Source organism: Gobio gobio (genome assembly GCF_949357685.1).
Source record: "Gobio gobio genome assembly, chromosome: 1".
Lineage (NCBI taxonomy): Eukaryota > Metazoa > Chordata > Actinopteri > Cypriniformes > Gobionidae > Gobio > Gobio gobio.
This window is the reverse complement of record NC_137097.1, coordinates 47,140,309-47,160,547: the sequence shown is the minus strand read 5'-3', so window position 1 is coordinate 47,160,547 and position 20,239 is coordinate 47,140,309. Positions and strand designations below refer to the sequence as shown.

At 38.3% G+C, this 20,239-nt stretch overlaps 1 protein-coding gene across 1 annotated transcript; it reads right to left on the bottom strand.

Annotated features, from left to right (window-relative positions):
- Window positions 1–17,314: 17,314 nt before the first annotated feature.
- On the bottom strand, window positions 17,315–19,291 carry LOC307127303 (uncharacterized protein). Its single transcript, XM_079818439.1, has 2 exons — window positions 19,213–19,291; window positions 17,315–18,438 (listed from the first exon to the last, which is right to left on the bottom strand). Exon 2 carries the CDS (start codon window positions 18,389–18,391, stop codon window positions 17,504–17,506), a length of 888 nt encoding a protein of 295 aa, XP_079674565.1. The 5' UTR covers window positions 18,392–18,438; window positions 19,213–19,291; the 3' UTR covers window positions 17,315–17,503.
- Window positions 19,292–20,239: the final 948 nt, after the last annotated feature.

Below are 20,239 nucleotides of genomic sequence, written 5' to 3'. Positions count from 1 at the left end.
TTCTTCCATATAAAGCCAAAATATGTGCAGTATGTAGAGTAATCATGCTTTGTAATGCTTTACTATACATGGCGTTGACTGTGAAAGCCCATTTACACATCAGAAACAAAAAGTAAAATGCTATTCGTGCCTTTATTTCTCACATTTTTGACAGTTTCACACAATTGACACTTTATGTCTTAAAACAGCATCTTTATTTCTCAAAGTTGTGACTTTCTTTCTCATAATTGAAACTTTAAATCATATTTATCCTTATTGTATTGCAAAATTGTATATTATATTAATCTTATCTTTTTTTATATAATTACTTATAATTATCTTTATTTACTATGAGGCGGATGGCTTCTATGACTGATTGGTTGAAGTCATAGATAAATGCAAATAAATGCAGCCTTGGTAAGCATAAGAAAATTATTTCAAAAGAATTACAAGTTCTTAACGTCAAACCTTAAACAGCTTTTCAGCAATAATTTAGCTAAAAAACAGTTGTTCCCACAATATTAAAAGTGAGGTTAGACTTTTAAAGCTCAAGCGAAAAAGAATTAAAAGGGCCACATGATTTCTATAGGGTTAAAGAGGCTGCCAGTGAACTCCACATTTTCCGGACAGGGTTTTGTGGTTTTGACCCAGCAGTACTTTCAGAGTTTAGATTTCTGAATGATCTAAGCTGTAAAAAATGTGATTAAATAAAAAAATTTGAGGCATGGGCACATATGGAAAGTCTGAAAAACTGGTCACATAACAAATTGAAAGATAAACTGTGCATTTAACAGGTTTTTCAGAATGACTTGATGTGATAAAGAACCTTTGTTTTGCTGAATAACTTTCCTCCACATTCAGTACACAGTACACACACAATAGCAAAATCCTTAAAAATCCTACTGGATCTGTGTCCCACCTCACACAGAAGTATTTGTATTTGAGTGTGTGTAAGTGTGTGTGTGCTGTGAGCATAACACAACTCCCCACACAGCGGACGGATTTCCGCATCTCTGTCAGGAATTTCCTGTGCAGACTCTGACAGGGAGCTAAACAGTGCTCCCAATCTCTGCGCCTTCTCCTAAGGGTCTCGTCTGAAACCGAGAGAGGGAAAACCTTCAAGTATAATGTTCCTTCAGCTTAAAACCTCATTTGTAAAGGCATCTAACCAGACGGCAGGGTTCAAAGGTAACGGCTCCACATAAACTGGTCCACATACGAAAAAAATCATCAGGGGTTTCCCCAATGAGAAATACACTTCGAGAATTTAACTGTTGTCTGTGTTTAAATAGTCGTAAAACACTCTGAATGTGTCTTTGAGCATGTTTTTTTGCCTCACAGACATCTGGCCGTTTTGGTAGCTTTTTAAAGACTCAGATTATATATTTTTCACAGACAGGCCTTAGTTTAAAGGGTTAGTTCACCCAAAAATGAAATTCTGTTATTAATTGCTCACCCTCATGTTGTTCCAAACCCGTAAGACCTTTGTTCATCTTCGGAATACAAATGAAGATATTTTTTATGAAATCCGAGAGCTCTCTGACCCCACATAGACTGCAACGTTATTAACACTTTCAAGATTCAGAAAGGTAGTAAAGACATTGTTAAAATAGTCCATGTGACTCCAGTGGTTCAACTTTAATGTTATGAAGCAATGAGAATACTTTTTGTGCACAAAAAACAAAACAAAATAACGACTATTCAACTATTTATTTTCTTCCGCGTCAGTCTCTGACGCTGTTTAGGTGAGCACCACGACACATGCGTGTGATGCTGACGCAGGAGCTGGCCAATACTGAGTCAGCATTCTGACTCAGAGAATAAAGCCGTTATTTTTGTTTTCCTTTTTTTGTGCACAAAAAGTATTTTCTCGTCGCTTCATAACATTAAAGGGTTAGTTCAAATAATGTAATTTATTCCTCACCCTCATGCCATTCCACACCTGTAAGACCTCCGTTCATCTACGGAACACAAATTAAGATATTTTTGTTGAAATCCGATGGCTCAGTGAGGCCTGCATAGCCAGCAATGATATTTCCTCTCTCAAGATCCATTAATGTACTAAAAACATATTTAAATCAGTTAATGTGAGTACAGTGGTTCAATATTAATATTATAAAGTGACGAGAATATTTTTGGTGCGCCAAAAAAACTAAATGACGACTTATATAGTGGCATCATATATAGTGACTTATATACCATATCCTCAGCCAAACAAAGATAAGAGAGGCCCATAGACCTTAAGTGTGTCTTTTAATCTCAATAATAATTTTTAATGCGGATGTTAGTGATGTGTGGGCTTCATTAGCCTATGACGTAATGATTTCCAGTCATTCACGACATGCTGATATACTCACACTGTGGCTGCAGCATTTTTTTAAGTGCGTGTGGAAAAAACCAAGATATGAATTTTGCTGAGCACTAAGTGTCGAACCACACAAATGACTCATTCATACTGGCCTTTTTTCTCTCTGAATGACTATGAGAAAGAAAGAGACGTTGGCCCTTGTCTCAGAGAGCTGATAGATCAAATAAAGATGTCAAAAGAGACATTTTGCAAACCTGAAGAGAGAGACTAAGACAAGGAAAAAATAAGAAGAGAAACATGTAGCATCATACTTTTAGCCATACACAAGTTCATAATGTACTGGGTTAATATAAAGGAATTTCTTTATTGATTTTTCACAGATGTACAACAACAATCTTTCTCATATGCTATTGTCTAAATAGCCAGAACATCTGTCCCCCTCAGATGTCACTCTGCAAGGCTGGGTGATTCGCATGACAGGAAAACCACACAACATGAAACGTCTCACAACAAGAGACACGGTCCTCAGAGGACACAACTGGCCGACCACATCACAGTCACAACTCACTTTCAACAATGTTTTAACACTATGACATTTAATTTAATATTCCATAAAAGAAAACTTTAGGATGACCATGGCACACTTTTAGATTAAAAAGCATTTATTGTCAATAAAGGCTTTTTAATCTAAAAGAGTACAAAAAGAGGGACTTTTACAAACCCTAGACCATAGAGCACATTGGCTGTACACTTTTCCCTAAGATGTGCTCTCTTCTACTGGACTTTATTTAATTTAATATGTTGGATTTCATCTACAAATGATAATTTACTGATATGTTAGTATTAAACAAAAAAAGATGAAAAGAAACAAAACAGAAGATCAACAAACAGCTTTTGTGTGAAACATTAACCGTCAAATAAACTTCATGCATCTCTACTGACAGGGCATTTTCATGCCTGCAAACTAAAAGTTCATCTTTTTAAACAATTTGCTTAATCCTTCAATTAAGCAAATTCAGGTCAGTGATTCAGAATTCAGGCCATGGATATTTTGGGTCAGAGACTATTTTTGGGGATTGTTTTGAAGCATAGAAAATCTACCCTTATCTGAAAAACTATCCTTTCTACTGAGGTGTTAAGATGCTCACAGGAGAGGTGTGTCTGTCTAACACATGCAATAACGTAATCTCATTGCTCAGGCCATTGCTTTTCCGTGAAACCTGAGTTGTAATCTCACAATTGCTGGAGAGGCTGTTTAGATTAACAACACACCCGTTTTAAGGCAGCATGACATCACCAATACTAATTTTACTCATAAAGAGCTGTTTCCTTTTGCAGAAAGTGCCACCTTTATAGGAAGTCTAAAGGTGTTGTCCATTCCTTGGGCCTCGCATGCAAGGAATGGCTACCAAAGAGGGAAATCACCTTTCTGGGACATTCCCAATCGAGGCAATTCCTCATTCTGCATCTAGCCTGACTTCCATAAGTGTTGTACTCCTTATTGTTGTGGGAACACATCTAAACATGGCACAGAGAAAGCAGATGTTATTATGCAATTATTGTCAATAACAGAGAAGAGGTCATATCCTCTAAACTCTTTAGTCAGGAATTTGTCCAGTGCTCAGGGGTCATGCGACACAGCACGTCCTACAAAAAGATGCTATAAACTGCTATCAGCGAACATATGTGATCTGATGTTCAGGAGACACGTACATCCGTTGTCCAATGTCATCATTTTTTCCCTTAATTAGTTCCCTATTTGGTGTTCTTTTTGCCGTTCCATTTTTATTTTAAAATAAAATGTATTTCACCACTGGGCTCTTGGAAGGTATTTTCTAACAGAAAATTATTGAAATAGAAAGTAAAGCACATCAGAAACAGCTCAAACAGGTAAAACAATACATCCATAAATTAACAGAATATAATTGTTAGCCAGCTCTTCTCCGTATGTACATTTGAATTATGGTGCATTAAAACATGGTGATGATTTTAGTGCTGTTTTTATTGGTTCTCTTACATTTTGTGATCTCAGTCCTCCCTAACGCAAACACATTCCATCATATTTATCTTCTTATCCAATCATTTGAGCTACGGACATGAACAATACTTTCATGAGGCTTATTGAGGGTTAGACCTTTCTACCTAAAGAGTGCATATTAGTACCTCAAAGGTACACATTGGTACCAAAAATGTACATATTAGTACTGAAATGGTATTAGAACCTTTATTAAAGGGTACAGAGATTGATGCAGGATTTTTTTTCTTCCAGACATTTCTCGTCCCCCATTCACCATATGTAGTATGTAGTAGTGGCAAATCTGCTTGGTTACAAACATTCTACTAAATATCTTCCATTGTGAATGGAAGAACAAATACATTTATACAAATTTGGAACAACTTGAGGGTGAGTAAATTATGACAGAATTTTAATTTTTTGGGTGAACCATCCAAAAAGGCAAGGATGAAAGAGTTTGTCTTTGTGTAAAAGTTGTGCTAGCCTCAGTGTTAGTCACCAGGGGGCTAGGAATACTAGTCAACGCCCTCAATGTTGACGTATAAGAAAAAGCCGCAAACTCAGCTTCGGAGGCAACACTAATATTTAGGGAAACCAAATACTCAATCACATAGCTGCTATCATCCATACTGCATTAATGCCAGTAGAAACAAAGACGAAAAAGCAAAGTAAGTAAAACCTGAAACAGGGTAGTGACTGTGTTGAGTCTCTTTCCACCGATCTGCTCCTCAGCAGGAATGAATCGTTTAAGCGAAAGAGAGGAATGGAAAATCACTCACCCTGCAGAGCACATTTGCATTTACGACATGATGGATCTGGAGAATTTATAATAACAGTCATACTCATAATCTCCCATCTCATCTGAAATTAGACTCAAGTTCTTCATCTCCTCTACCCTATTCATAAAACAACCACAAATCTTAGCTGATTTCATGACTTAAGGGGAGCATGAATGTCTCAATATAGACATTTGAGTATGTAGCACTGGGATTTCTCATAATTATTCTTGTAACACACAATGGAAAACAGAAAGATTGAAGTCTTTGCAACTGGGACAAGGCAGCCTGAGGTTATGCTATTGTCTATTAGTAATTTAATCTTTTGTCTGGGGTTTCTCTGACATGCACAACATTACATTGCCATATTAAAACACAATGATCTAGAAGGTATATATTTCTAAGCACAATAAAAAGGAATACGATTCAGATATGATACAGAAGATTCTTAAATGTAGATGTAACCAAGAAGTCCAGGTTTGGCTGGTTAGCACAACCTGCAATATACAAAAAGCATTATATATATACACTCACCTAAAGGATTATTAGGAACACCTGTTCAATTTCTCATTAATGCAATTATCTAATCAACCAATCACATGGCAGTTGCTTCAATGCATTTAGGGGTGTGGTCCAGGTCAAGACAATCTCCTGAACTCCAAACTGAATGTCAGAATGGGAAAGAAAGGTGATTTAAGCAATTTTGAGCGTGGCATGGTTGTTGGTGCCAGACGGGCCGGTCTGAGTATTTCACAATCTAATCAGTTACTGGGATTTTCACGCACAACCATTTCTAGGGTTTACAAAGAATGGTGTGAAAAGGGAAAAACATCCAGTATGTGGCAGTCCTGTGGGCGAAAATGCCTTGTTGATGCTAGAGGTCAGAGGAGAATGGGCCGACTGATTCAAGCTGATAGAAGAGCAACTTTGACTGAAATAACCACAACACGCACAACCTTGAGGTGGATGGGCTACAACAGCAGAAGACCCCACCAGGTACCACTCATCTCCACTACAAATAGGAAAAAGAGGCTACAATTTGCACAAGCTCACCAAAATTGGACAGTTGAAGACTGGAAAAATGTTGCCTGGTCTGATGAGTCTCGATTTCTGTTGAGACATTCAGATGGTAGAGTCAGAATTTGGCGTAAACAGAATGAGAACATGGATCCATCATGCCTTGTTACCACTGTGCAGGCTGGTGGTGGTGGTGTAATGGTGTGGAGGATGTTTTCTTGGCACACTTTAGGCCCCTTAAATGCCATGGCCTACCTGAGCATTGTTTCTGACCATGTCCATCCCTTTATGACCACCATGTACCCATCCTCTCATGGCTACTTCCAGCAGGATAATGCACCATGTCACAAAGCTTGAATCATTTCAAATTGGTTTCTTGAACATGACAATGAGTTCACTGTACTAAAATGGCCCCCACAGTCACCAGATCTCAACCCAATAGAGCATCTTTGGGATGTGGTGGAACGGGAGCTTCGTGCCCTGGATGTGCATCCCACAAATCTCCATCAACTGCAAGATGCTATCCTATCAATATGGGCCAACATTTCTAAAGAATGCTTTCAGCACCTTGTTGAATCAATGCCACGTAGAATTAAGGCAGTTCTGAAGGCGAAAGGGGGTCAAACACAGTATTAGTATGGTATTCCTAATAATCCTTTTAGGTGAGTGTATACAGGTGCTGGTCATATAATTCATCAAAAAGTTGATTTATTTCACTAATTCCATTCAAAAAATGAAACTTGTATATTATATTCATTCATTACACACAGACTGATATATTTCAAATGTGAATTTATTTTAATTTTGTTGATTATAACTGACATGACAATGTGCACATTTTGACGCTTAAATTATGTTCTAAATTATGAATGGGTCACAAAACGTTTGCAAAACGGCCTGAATCCATTATTTTTGAGTGCTCTCTCACGGAATCATCTGAAGTAGGCTATTGAGAGAACATTGCTGTTTTTCAGTTGTTTTTTCCTCTGTTGACATGTGCTAAATAGATGGTGACAATTGCATTGCTTTTTGGCAGTTTTCAGACTTAAAAACGTTGTCTAGAGATAAACTAGGGTACACTCATTCTGCGGCACTGTTGCTCACTGATGGTCCGACAGGTACGTAATAGTTAGGCTATATGCTTATTTAACTTTAATGTTAAATTAAAAAAAAATGTTTGTGCGTACCGTCAGAAGAAATCCTGCAGGTGTCCATCTCCATGCAATAAATGCACATCCTTAATGAGCATAGCGCGGATTTCTAGCGTATTTACTTGAACTTCTAGGTAATATCTATGGTTTGACCCATTTCAGTCAGTGCTTCAAGAACCACTACGCACAGATGTATGCAAGACGTGGGTTTCAGCTGTCGCATTCCTTGTGTCAAGCCACTCTTGAACAACAGACAGCGTCAGAAGCGTCTCGCCTGGGAAAAAGACAAAAAGGACTGGACTGCTGCTGAGTGGTCCAAAGTTATGTTCTCTGATGAAAGTAAATTTTGCATTTCCTTTGGAAATCAGGGTCCCAGAGTCTGGAGGAAGAGAGGAGAGGCACACAATCCATGTTGCTTGAGGTCCAGTGTAAAGTTTCCACAGTCAGTGATGGTTTGGGGTGCCATGCAATCTGCTGGTGTTGGTCCACTGTGTTTTCTGAAGTCCAAGGTCATCGCAGCCTATACAGTTATACCAGGAAGTTTTAGAGCACTTCATGTTTCCTGCTGCTGACCAACTTTATGGAGATGCAGATTTAATTTTCCAACAGGACTTGGCACCTGCACACAGTGCCAAAGCAACCAGTACCTGGTTTAAGGACCATGGTATCCCTGTTCTTAATTGGCCAGCAAACTCGCCTGACCTTAACCCCATAGAAAATCTATGGGGTATTGTGAAGAGGAAGATGTGATATGCCAGACCCAACAATGCAGAAGAGCTGAAGGCCACTATCAGAGCAACCTGGGCTCTCATAACACCTGAGCAGTGCCACAGACTGATTGACTCCATGCCACGCCGCATTGCTGCAGTGATTCAGGCAAAAGGAGCCCCAACTAAGTATTGAGTGCTGTACATGCTCATACTTTTCATGTTCATACTTTTCAGTTGGCCAAGATTTCTAAAAATCCTTTCTTTGTATTGGTCTTAACTAATATAAAAATTTTCTGAGATACTGAATTTGGGATTTTCCTTAGTTGTCAGTTGTAATCATCAAAATTAACAGAAATAAACATTTGAAATATATCAGTCTGTGTGTAATGAATTAATATAATATACAAGTTTCACTTTTTGAATGGAATTAGTGAAATAAATCAACTTTTTGATGATATTCTAATTATATGACCACCACCTGTATATACAGTGAGGAAAATAAGTATTTGAACACCCTGCTATTTTGCAAGTTCTCCCACTTAGAAATCATGGAGGGGTCTGAAATTGTCATCGTAGGTGCATGTCCACTGTGAGAGACATAATCTAAAAACAAAATCCAGAAATCACAATGTATGATTTTTTAACTATTTATTTGTATGATACAGCTGCAAATAAATATCTGAACACCTGTCTATCAGCTAGAATTCTGACCCTCAAAGACCTGTTAGTCTGCCTTTAAAATGTCCACCTAAATTAGATGCACCTGTTTGAGGTCGTTAGCTGCATAAAGACACCTGTCCACCCCATACAATCAGTAAGAATCCAACTACTAACATGGCCAAGACCAAAGAGCTGTCCAAAGACACTAGAGACAAAATTGTACACCTCCACAAGGCTGGAAAGGGCTACGGGGAAATTGCCAAGCAGCTTGGTGAAAAAAGGTCCACTGTTGGAGCAATCATTAGAAAATGGAAGAAGCTAAACATGACTGTCAATTTCCCTCGGACTGAGGCTCCATGCAAGATCTCACCTCTTGGGGTCAATGATCCTAAGAAAGGTGAGAAATCATCCCAGAACTACACGGGAGTAGCTGGTCAATGACCTGAAAAGAGCTGGGACCACCGTTTCCAAGGTTACTGTTGGTAATACACTAAGACGTCATGGTTTGAAATCATACATGGCACGGAAGGTTCCCCTGCTTAAACCAGCACATGTCCAGGCCCGTCTTAAGTTTGCCAATGACCATTTGGATGATCCAGAGCAGTCATGGGAGAAAGTCATGTGGTCAGATGAGACCAAAATAGAACTTTTTGGTCATAATTCCACTAAACGTGTTTGTAGGAAGAAGAATGATGAGTACCATCCCAAGAACACCATCTCTACTGTGAAGCATGGGGGTGGTAGCATCATGCTTTGGGGGTGTTTTTCTGCACATGGGACAGGGCGACTGCACTGAATTAAGGAGAGGATGACCGGGGCCATGTATTGCGAGATTTTGGGGAACAACCTCCTTCCCTCAGTTAGAGCATTGAAGATGGGTCGAGGCTGGGTCTTCCAACATGACAATGACCCGAAGCACACAGCCAGGATAACCAAGGAGTGGCTCTGTAAGAAGCATATCAAGGTTCTGGCGTGGCCTAGCCAGTCTCCAGACCTAAACCCAATAGAGAATCTTTGGAGGGAGCTCAAACTCTGTGTTTCTCAGCGACATGCCAGAAACCTGACTGATCTAGAGAAGATCTGTGTGGAGGAGTGGGCCAAAATCCCTCCTGCAGTGTGTGCAAACCTGGTGAAAAACTACAGGAAACGTTTGACTTTGTAATTGCAAACAAAGGCTACTGTACCAAATATTAACATTGATTTTCTCAGGCTGTATCATACAAATAAATATATTTATACAAACATTGTGATTTCTGGATTTTTTTTTTTAGATTATGTCTCTCACAGTGGACATGCACCTACGATGACAATTTCAGACCCCTCCATGATTTCTAAGTGGGAGAACTTGCAAAATAACAGTTCAAATACTTATTTTCCTCACTGTATATATATAGCCAATTGACATTACACAACAATGAATGTATTTTAAAAATAGCTGTCTAGAAACCCTTAGACAACAGGACCACGATATACAGGTACATCAGGAATGTAGTAGTTGGAATGAAGTATTTCATAACTGTTCCTCTGTAAAGCAGGTCTGCTATGAAAACGAAAGACATTGAGAAAGCAGTAGCCATACCTGCCATATCTGTTGTTGCATTAAAAAACTTGAGGCTAGGTTTCCCAGAACTGGCGTGAGAAAAATTGTCATGTTGTCTAAAGGAATTTTTATGACAAATTGCTGAAATATTTAAGATGGCGCAAGTAATTCCATTTAGTTCTTTCAATTTTGACACCAAGTCAAAAATAATTGCTTTCTAATAAAAATAAATAAATATGAGAATGAATTCAGAACAAAAATGAGATGTGAGAGAAAGAAAGGTAATATGGTTCAGTGAGCTAACAGCTGAAGCATTTCAGCAGATTTAAAGTAGTTGAAAAAATTAGACCATTTTCAATACCATCTGGTTAGGTGAGTGACACATATAACCGGTGTATTTCACCTCAAAGAGCTATGGGGGGGGGGGGGGGGGGGATCACAGATCTATGTGTGGAAACCTACTAATTGAGCTTTCATTTGATGATAATATGATTTGTAGCGTAAAGATTATTAAATTAGAATAATGCAACAACAACAAAAAAAAAAACATTTTCAGTAGTGGTTTCAGATTTTTATGTTGGTTGTTAATTTGGGTGAAGAAATAATAAAGCAAATACAAGAAAGAAAGTAAGAAAGAAAGTTAGTTGACATACTCGTACCTCTACTGAGAGATACCAACGTGTCATTGCTCATGTTATCATCATCAAGGTGCCTGGGACTGACTTTTATCTTTAGCATAGAGTTGTCTTGTTTCTTTTTCTCTGGCTTTAGCTTCTCTCCTTTAAATCAGTTAAATAAGTTCTAGTTCTCTCTGAGCTCCCTGTCTAGTATTCATATTGAGACCCTTACAAAAAAATAAGTACTTCAAGTTCATTTTATTAATCTCTTAAAGGTCCCATGGCATAAAATTTTCATTTTATGAGGTTTTTCAACATTAATATGAGTTCCCCTAGCCTGAATATTGTCCCCAAGTGGATAGAAATGTTGATCAGTGTAAAACCGAGTTCTGGCTGTCTTTCTCTGCCTTTGAGAAAATGACAGGCCAGACGAGCCAATCCTGAAGTCTCCTGGTTTGATGTCCAAGCAGGAACGGTAACCTCCCTTTCCTCCGCCCAGAGAATCTGGCACGCCCATGCAAACGCTTGAGAGAATAGAGATCATTGCGTGTGAACGAGTGAACGCTGGCAGTTTCGATGTACAAATGAAAACAGAAGTCTTTTTTCAGTTCCTTCTGATCTGTGATCAGTGATTTCTGATGTGTAGCTAATTATTTATTATTCGTGCACAAGCAGCTCTCTCTCTCCAGACAGAACGGTGTTTTCTATCTTGTGAGTCAGTGTTTTTGTACGTCCTCGTCGCGTCTATCGGTTCTAAAATGTGCATACAGTCATGAGTTTCTGCTCAACATCGGCAGAGTCAGATCTTTAGAGATAAACCTAACACACGCCGAAGCTCGGGCTGCACTGGCCGGTGGCCTTCAACATCCCCGACCCCCAGTACTGCATCTGGCCCACAGCGGAGGCACCAAACGCGGCGTGAGATTAAGCAGACGGGGGGTAAGCGTGAGCATATCCGGGCTAGCCAGCCTAGCCCCACAATAAACTGGATTACATTCGATTACTGCTGTTGTGTCTTTGTTTGCGCTGTGTACTCAACGCGCGTCACTGACGCTTTTATTTTATTTTAAAAATAATGCTATTATCAACACTTACTTTTAACTCGTTCATCTCGACAGCTGTAATGGCACTTTGCATGTGTTACAAAGTTGGTAATAATGATGAAGACGGACTCGGTGTGACTGGGACTCGTGTTTATTCAGAACTCTCAGATACAAACACAATAAACTTGCGCTGACTGACAGCGCTCTCATAACTCAGTAGTTACTATAAATAACTTTGTTAGCAATTGCTGAGCTCAGTCTCTGGTACATTAGTGATGTCCGGTTCGCGAACGATCTTTCTTTTGAACCAGTTCTTTTTAGTGAACCGAATCAGTTCAGCAAATAGGACTGAATCGTTCTAAACGTTTTGCGTCTCCAGTCAGCGCTGATCCATAATTTACTAAAGTTACTAACTTTCTGACATGAGTGACAGTCCCTCCGACTAGAAATAAACTAATAACCTGAAGTATATGCTGTAACTAAAACAGTTCAGACATGCTGAGAACTGATGTGAAGTGAACTCGGGTCCATCCGTCTCTCTGGCAGCAGCTCGTGCCTGCTCCTGCCTCGTAGACCTCGTTAAACCACGCCCCCTCCGCTCATTTAAAATGCAAAGATGTCAGCCAATCACAACAGTGGGCGTTTTTACTGAAGTCTCACAGCAGACACGCCTCTTGAAGCAGGGCATTCAGCCACAGGGCAAACAGCAGTATAGAAAAAATGCCTTTTATTTCTAAATTATGACATTTTATGATGTAAAAGTCATACTAACAATATAAGTACACCTCAGGAAACATTATAAAATAATAGAAAAATGCCATGCCATGGGACCTTTAAACTCTGTGGACCTAGCCTGACAAGCCAGACCCACATCAAGATGTTGGGTCTGGGAACTCACCATTGGCAGGGCTCAATCCGAGGGGCGGGATAAACGGTTGTCTTTCAAATTCCCTCTGCACGCAATAGGATGGCACTACAACCAACCAGAGCAACAGAGCAATTAAACTTGCTGTATCCGGTCAGCAAAACTCCGAACACATCTTCCTTTTTAAAGAATGACTTCAGTGTCGTTCTTTGCTCTTTTCTCAAAGAAAATCTCCAAGTCTTCCGTCGCAGCCAAAGCCGATTTGAAAGACAACTCTGCCGTCATAATGTTAAGCCCATCCACCGACTCTATACACAATGTGATTGGCCTGACTAGAGTTTGGTTTTTCCAGCTCGCAAGCCAACAGAGAGTTGCTAGACGCCCTGGCTGCAAATTATATTTGCTGCCGCTAGGGTGCGTCTAGATTTCTAGACTACTGGACCCTGATCAGGGTCCGGAATGACGTCATCAAGTATATACTTTAAATTTTAAATGTCCGTGGAAGAGCTCTGACATGTGTATTTGAAAGCTTAGAACTACTTTCTGGAGACATGCATCACTTTGGCATTTGTTTTACACAAAAGGTTTTGGCTGCTTCCACTAGATTCCAGAAAATATTGGAAAAAATAATTGTGTATGCAAGATTTATTCTAATGGATCTGAAGGGAGGGATATTACCCTTTTTTTTGTAATTTCTGTTTCCAACAAAAAATTCACTGTGTTATTATCCGCTTCTTCATGAATGGTGACGCATAAACCGTGGAAGTTTATTGTCCTAGAGACACAGACTCACAAACATACATCAGTAACTACAGCAGTTTGCGTTAGGAGAGAGGCAGGAAGTGGATGTTCCTTGTGCTGAGGCAAGGAAAGGAAAAATAAGGAGTTCTTTTTGGCTGCTTGTACCAGAGGACAGTTCCCACAGCACACTTCTCAAGCTCTTTCCACACACACACACATGCGCACAGTGGATGTGCTGAATTCCGAAACGTCTCAGGGGTACAAGGTCATGACTTTAATGGTAATGGATGACGTGGACACTCCTTCCCACAGACCAAACTCACTGAAAGAACGCACAAACACTCACAAACATACACAAAGTATGAAGTATGTCAATGTGTTGGTGACCGCCGGGTCAAGTGGTTAACCAATGAGAAAACCTTTGACCTTGTACAGTGGGTCATAAATTCCTGGTCAGATTGTGTAAACACAAGCAAGGAACAAATAACAAAACTTTAGTTGATTGTTTAGGGCTAGCCTGGCCAAACCACAAAAGAGAGCATTGTCTAGGATTTCTGTGGGACAGATTTTTTTTTTTTAACTCTAATCACTGAGGTGAAATGGAGGAGGAAAAATTATATGACACTCTATTCTCAAATTCTTGGTGTTTTCCATTACTGTTGCATAGTAAAACTGTCAGAAGGGCTTAAAACCTACTTGGCATTGAGCAGATGAATTTTATAACATTTCTAATTGCTTTGCCCAAGGGTACAGAGATAAGGCATAATTCACCGTTCATGGATTGAACCTGTGACCTATCAGGCTAGATCCTTAAGCAACACCTCTCCTCGACAAACATTCAGTATATTTTTTTGATACACACAGAAGATGGTTTTATGATTTAAAAAACACTATGAAAGAACTAAAACAAAACAAAAAACAGGATAAAATATTACGAAGAAATACTCATCAGGTTTTACAAAAGTGCTGCTGTCATTAAACTAAAAGGAAGACGAACCAAAACAAATCCATATGAATTGAGCGCTTTAGTCCTTTTATTCACATATAAACATTAATCAATGCACACATCAGATATGGTGAATGGAAGCTCAAGCAGGCTTGCTTGACGTGCAATAACCATTGTGGTTTGTTCTCGCGCATCAAGCATGTACGGTTTAGCTTATATAAAATAGCTATAATATAAAATAGAAAGTTGAGACTGTGATTTTGATATAATGGAGACTTACTTGGTAGCTTAAACAAAACAAAATATATATTGTAAATGAAAGCAAGTTTTATTCAGTTATACTTTCAGTTTTTATGCCGACATGTACCAAGCATTACCTGGGTCCTGTGGTCTCACCCTGATGACTTTACCAGAGAAACCCACACTTGCCCTGTGCTGACAAATGCTGGAAAAATGCAACACTGGAGGATTTCCAAGCATATATCTACACAAACACACACACACACACACACACACACACACACACACACACACACACACACACACACACACACACACACACACACACCTCCTCTGCTTTGTCAGCAAGTGTATACTCCTGTTATGGGTTTACTAAATTGAGCCCCCTGCTTCAGTGTATTGCTGATGAATTTGCCCTTTTTTACTTTCAGTCCTTTCCATCATCAACACACGGTCAAATGCAGTACATAACCGGTATTGCTCTGTGTCTATGTGTGTTAATCTGAAGTTTTAAAGTTCCAGGTGTAAAAACAAGTGTGAGATTTTATCCAACAAGTGGCAAACAACCCAGAGATGTCTGCGTAACCTGATCACTGTGGCATCCCTCATAGTCTGCAGGTACACATACTTAGATTAAAAAAAATGCAAACTGAAAGCAAAAACGTGTGTTGTGTTTCACTCCATGGTTTATGAAACAAATGTTTTCTGTTGGAAAGCATCTGACGAGACATTTCATTTAATCTAGCTATTGATAATGCAAGAGCATTATCAAAATAAACTGTTAGCCTATCTTTTGTGCCACTCTATCTGATCATTGCTTAGAATTTCTGTTTCAATCAGACAAGATGCCAGTATGTGAACTATACCATCCTGCTTTTCTGGACGAGCGGTTGTCACATGAGCACAGACTTGATAACATGACAATTTTAGTCTGCTTGATTCTATGAAAAAACAAACTACATACAATACATGCCCTTATTTGCCCCAGCAGCCCCACATAAACGCATTACAATATCACTGCTTCACATCAATGTGGTGATTTCGGCATTGTTTTGTACTGTAACCTGCAGCTGATTGCTGTCTGAAGACTTCTTATCTGTCCCGAGCACAGCGGGACAGCTGCCAATCTGATCTCAGACATACTGAGAGAACATTGCAAAATGGCAGGAAATTCCACTTTGAACAACTCCCAGCAGCAGCAGCACAGAAGATGCTTTTAAAACCAGGCCATGAGCCTGTTACATAAGGGTACAGAGACTTCAACAAAAGTTGTATATTTCTCTTGGGGACAAGAAAAAGAGAGCATGTTGCGATTAAAATAGAACCCAGAACTGCCAGCAGCAGAATATGGCTGACCAGGACTGAATTACGTTTTATACATCTATCTATCTATCTATCTATCTATATATACACACGTGTGCTTCAGGTTTACCCTACATTATGGAGACAAAATGTCCCCACAAAGATGGCAAAATCCAAAATCCTTGTCCTTATGGGGACATTTTTGGTCCCCATGAGGAAAACAGCTTATAAATCATACTACTTTTTTTTTTTTTTTTTGGAGAATACAAAAATGCAGAAAGTTGTTCTGTGATGGGTAGGTTTAGGGGTAGGGGGGTAGAATATACAGTTTGTACAGTCTAAAAATAATTATGTCTATGGAATATCCCCACAAAACATGAAAACCCAACGTGTGTCTGTGTGTGTCCATGTTTTTGTGCCCAGTGCAGACTTCAACCTGAATGCACACAGACTAATGGGGACTCATTGAGGTCCCCATGAGGAAACAAGCTTATAATTATACAGAATTAGGTTTTTTGAAAATTTAAAAATGCAGAATGTTTTGTGTAATGGGTAGGTTTAGGGGTAGGACAAGTGTAAGGGGAAAGAATATACAGTTTGTACAGTATAAAATCCATTACGTCTATGGAGAGTCCCCACAAAGATAATGAACCAGACGTGTGTGTGGGGGGGCGACAAAGATGAATAATGGCAAAAAGAAAAAAAATATTTATAATAGCATGTCTTAGCTTTTTGTTCAGGTCTTTGTAACTTTGTAGCTCTTTTTGGATTGCCTGACCTGCATGTTTTGTTCTTATCCTAGAGACATGATCTCAAAAGTAAAGTGATTACTCCCCTTAGTGGACATAACAGCAACGACCTGAGAAATTATATGAGTTGTATATGAGGATATTTGTAATTTAGTAGATATTTTTTTATATCCAAAGTGGCTCACTACACTTAAAGTAGAGCAAGATCGGATCATGTGCCTGGTGGGCATAACATCAGTAAAAATTAAAACATTTTACCTTTTACATTTGCACTTCACCTAACCATCAATTATACAGTTGTAAATGCACTGTGAACTAACATGAACAAACCATGAATAGCTGTATTTTTATTAACTAACGTTAACAAAGATGAACTAATGCTGAACAGAGGTGTTGTTCATGTTAACTAATGCATTAACTAATGTTAACTAATACAACCTTATTGTAAAGTGTTACCGGAATATTATAGTATCAAAGCACTTATAGTCTTATAGTAAACAACAAAAGCAATAAAGACAAGATTCACACATTTTTTGTCCTTGAGCATTATGACCCTCAAATATGAGCATATCATGAGTGAACAGTACATATTGCTAGACATTGTATGTTCCAAAGACAGGCACACAAATGTAAAAACCTCACCAAACCTTTGTTTTGCTTAAAAAGACTTTATTTTATAATGCATTTGAACAAAATCACAAAAGCAAATTAAAAGGTGTGTGATTAAGTGTGGGCCTATTACAAAACCCTCAGTGACAATATGCTTTTAAATCATGTATTACCATTTTTAATAATTGCTTATAGTTGCCATAAAGTGGCACAGTTTGATTATTTAAACTATAGCGCTATTGGTATGCTATGTACATTTTAGGGCCTTTGTTGCCTTCATTGAGATCCTTCTCAACAAAGCTGATACCAGCTTTCTGATATACGCTCCAGGTGTCAGGGTTGATCAGCAGAACCATGGCTTTGACCTGCGATTCACATCCTTCGGTCAGGTACCATGCGTAGACATCGTTTCCATTGGTTCCGGTATTGAGATTAACACTGACCTTTTTGAAGCCTTCATTCTGAAGCCTTCCATTATCCTGGAAGTCGATGGACACATTAAGAGCAGTGAGAGCTTTGCTCTTATCAGTTGTGCGTCGATACCAGAGGTAGACGTAGTTTCCACCGGCACCACGATTGGTGTCTTCGTCCACGCGAGTGTAGCCAAGATCAAACTTTTGCTTGTCAGAAGTGAAGTCTGCAGTTGCTGCGATCTCACAGATGTAGCTCGGCTTCTCTCTCTTCACCCACAGGTAGATGAAGTTTCCTCCCGCACCACGGTTCAGATCACAGCCCAGTCTCTCCCAGCCATCTCGCAGAAGAGCAGGTTCTTCTTTGGCGTCTTTGCTTATCTCCAGGTTCACAATAGGAATGTCAAATTCAGTGTTGCCGTAGAAGTACCACATAAAGATGTGATCTCCACCAACTCCTGCATTCAGATCCTTGTTGACCAGCTCATACCCAGCATTAACCAGACCAGTTTTCATTTCACTTAAGAATGAAAACTGGATCCTGGTCACAGGTCTCATGCCACACTCTTTCTTGTACCAAAGAAAGACCCGGTTTTTACCAGCACCTTCATTGAGGTCAACATTGATAAGCTGATAACCGCGAGCTCCAAGTATTTCCTCATCGTCCTTATTGGTTGAGACACCAAGCTTTGTTATTGGACTAACATTTGCCATTTTAGTTTCTTCAGAAGTTTCTGCCACTGAGGAAGTAGGTTAACTTTCTGCAAAAAGAAAAAGAACTTTAATTATGTATTGCTTTATACAGCAATATGAAAACTATATAAATTCTGTACTTATAAGTGAATGAATAAAGTCTGACATGCATATACTGTAAAAAAAAAAAATCAGGTCTCCAATTGAAAATGTTCTAGTGAGCGATCACATTTAAAATGTTCAGTTGGCCAAATTGAATTTCTTGAATTTTAATTGAATTAAATTGCATCAATTCACAGAAATTCAATTAGGCCAACTGAAAATTTTAGTGATCGCTCACTAGAAAATTTTCAATTGGAGACCAGAATTTTTTTTACAGTGTACTATTTCTGATACTAATGTTTATTTTTATAAAACAAAAAAGTTTTATTTATGTTACAAGCACTTACAGAAGTATTAATATTTACTCTTTACATATATATTTTTGTTTTACAATTTACATATCGATAATATAGTTGTTTCAAAGTATAACTCAATGTAGAAAAATACTAAATGTTAATAAAAATGTTCAGATCAAGTAGTCACACTTATGCAGTACATAGTGCCTCAGCTTCAGATGAATAAACAGCAAAGTAACCGTGTTAGTGTTAATCAATTATGAAATTACTTATACAGAAGACAATATTGTACTTTTTCAGCTCAATTTAGTTAAATTCAGTTCTATAACAATGTCAATGTTGAAAAGTTAATCAACTACAAAACAAATTAAATTCAGCAATAAAGCACAAGGCAATAGTGTCATTATTCAGTCAATGTTGATTTAATTCAGATCAATACATTACCTGTAAATGCTGGACCTGTTGTAGAAGACAGCTTTTGACTGATGAAAACAGATCTTAATGGGTTCCATTTATATCCTATAAGCTTCTCCTCCACCCCCTTGCTGTTATATCATCATTAACCAACTTATTTCTCAACCCGGATCGCACATGACTGACCATCAACATTGAAATGTGGTTGCAATGTCAGTTGTTGTTTCAATGGTTACATAATCGAGTGCTAAATAGTTGTAAAAAGGTTAGCAAAATAACCTACTTTTAAATTTCCACAATAAGGACACAATATAACCATAAATTCAATTTGCAAAATCGAAACAAAACTCAATAGTGATTCAACCTTGATCATAAATTTGCATGTGATTCTGAGGAATATAACACAAGTTGGTGGTTTAATGACTTTTTAAGACAAGGAGGTTATACTAACTTTAATAAGTTATTTACTGTGATTTTTAATAACTTTTTCCCAAGAAAAGAATTAGGCTGCAAAAAAATCAAAAACTCAACTTAAACGACCACAGTAATCTAAAATAGCAACAAAAAAAAAATCATAGTAATACATTTCCAAAGTATTTTATATATTTTACCTTTTTTTTCTCGCATTTGAAGATTTTTGTTTCATTCACCCTTAAACTGTGCAGTCATTTTTTGCCATTTAAGAAAATAATGGGAACAGAGGGACGTTCTTACATTCCTTTATCGTACAGAAGAGGTACGCTGACAGCACTAATCATTGTCAATGGCAAGGAAAACATGGCTTTGGAAAACATGCTTGATAAACCATTTGACTGAAACTGAGCCATACAGAACAAGTCCAAGTCCAAAAGTGATTTGAAAGTTAAAAAAAATGTCCTCTATCCCCGGTTTTTGATTTTTTTTTGGTTTTATGTTTCTGCAATGTTTGTTGCACATTAACAATAGAATTCGGCATGGCTTATCTTGTTAACATCGGAAATTCATTATTGCATATTTTTGACTATTTAACTTGCGGTTTTATTGTTGATAATTATGTTTAACTTTACCTTGTCTAGAT

What these genes read in the sequence shown, in the direction of transcription:
- LOC307127303 (XM_079818439.1), bottom strand. Translation starts at nt 18,391, where the DNA reads ATGGCAAATGTTAGTCCAATAACAAAGCTTGGTGTCTCAACCAATAAG.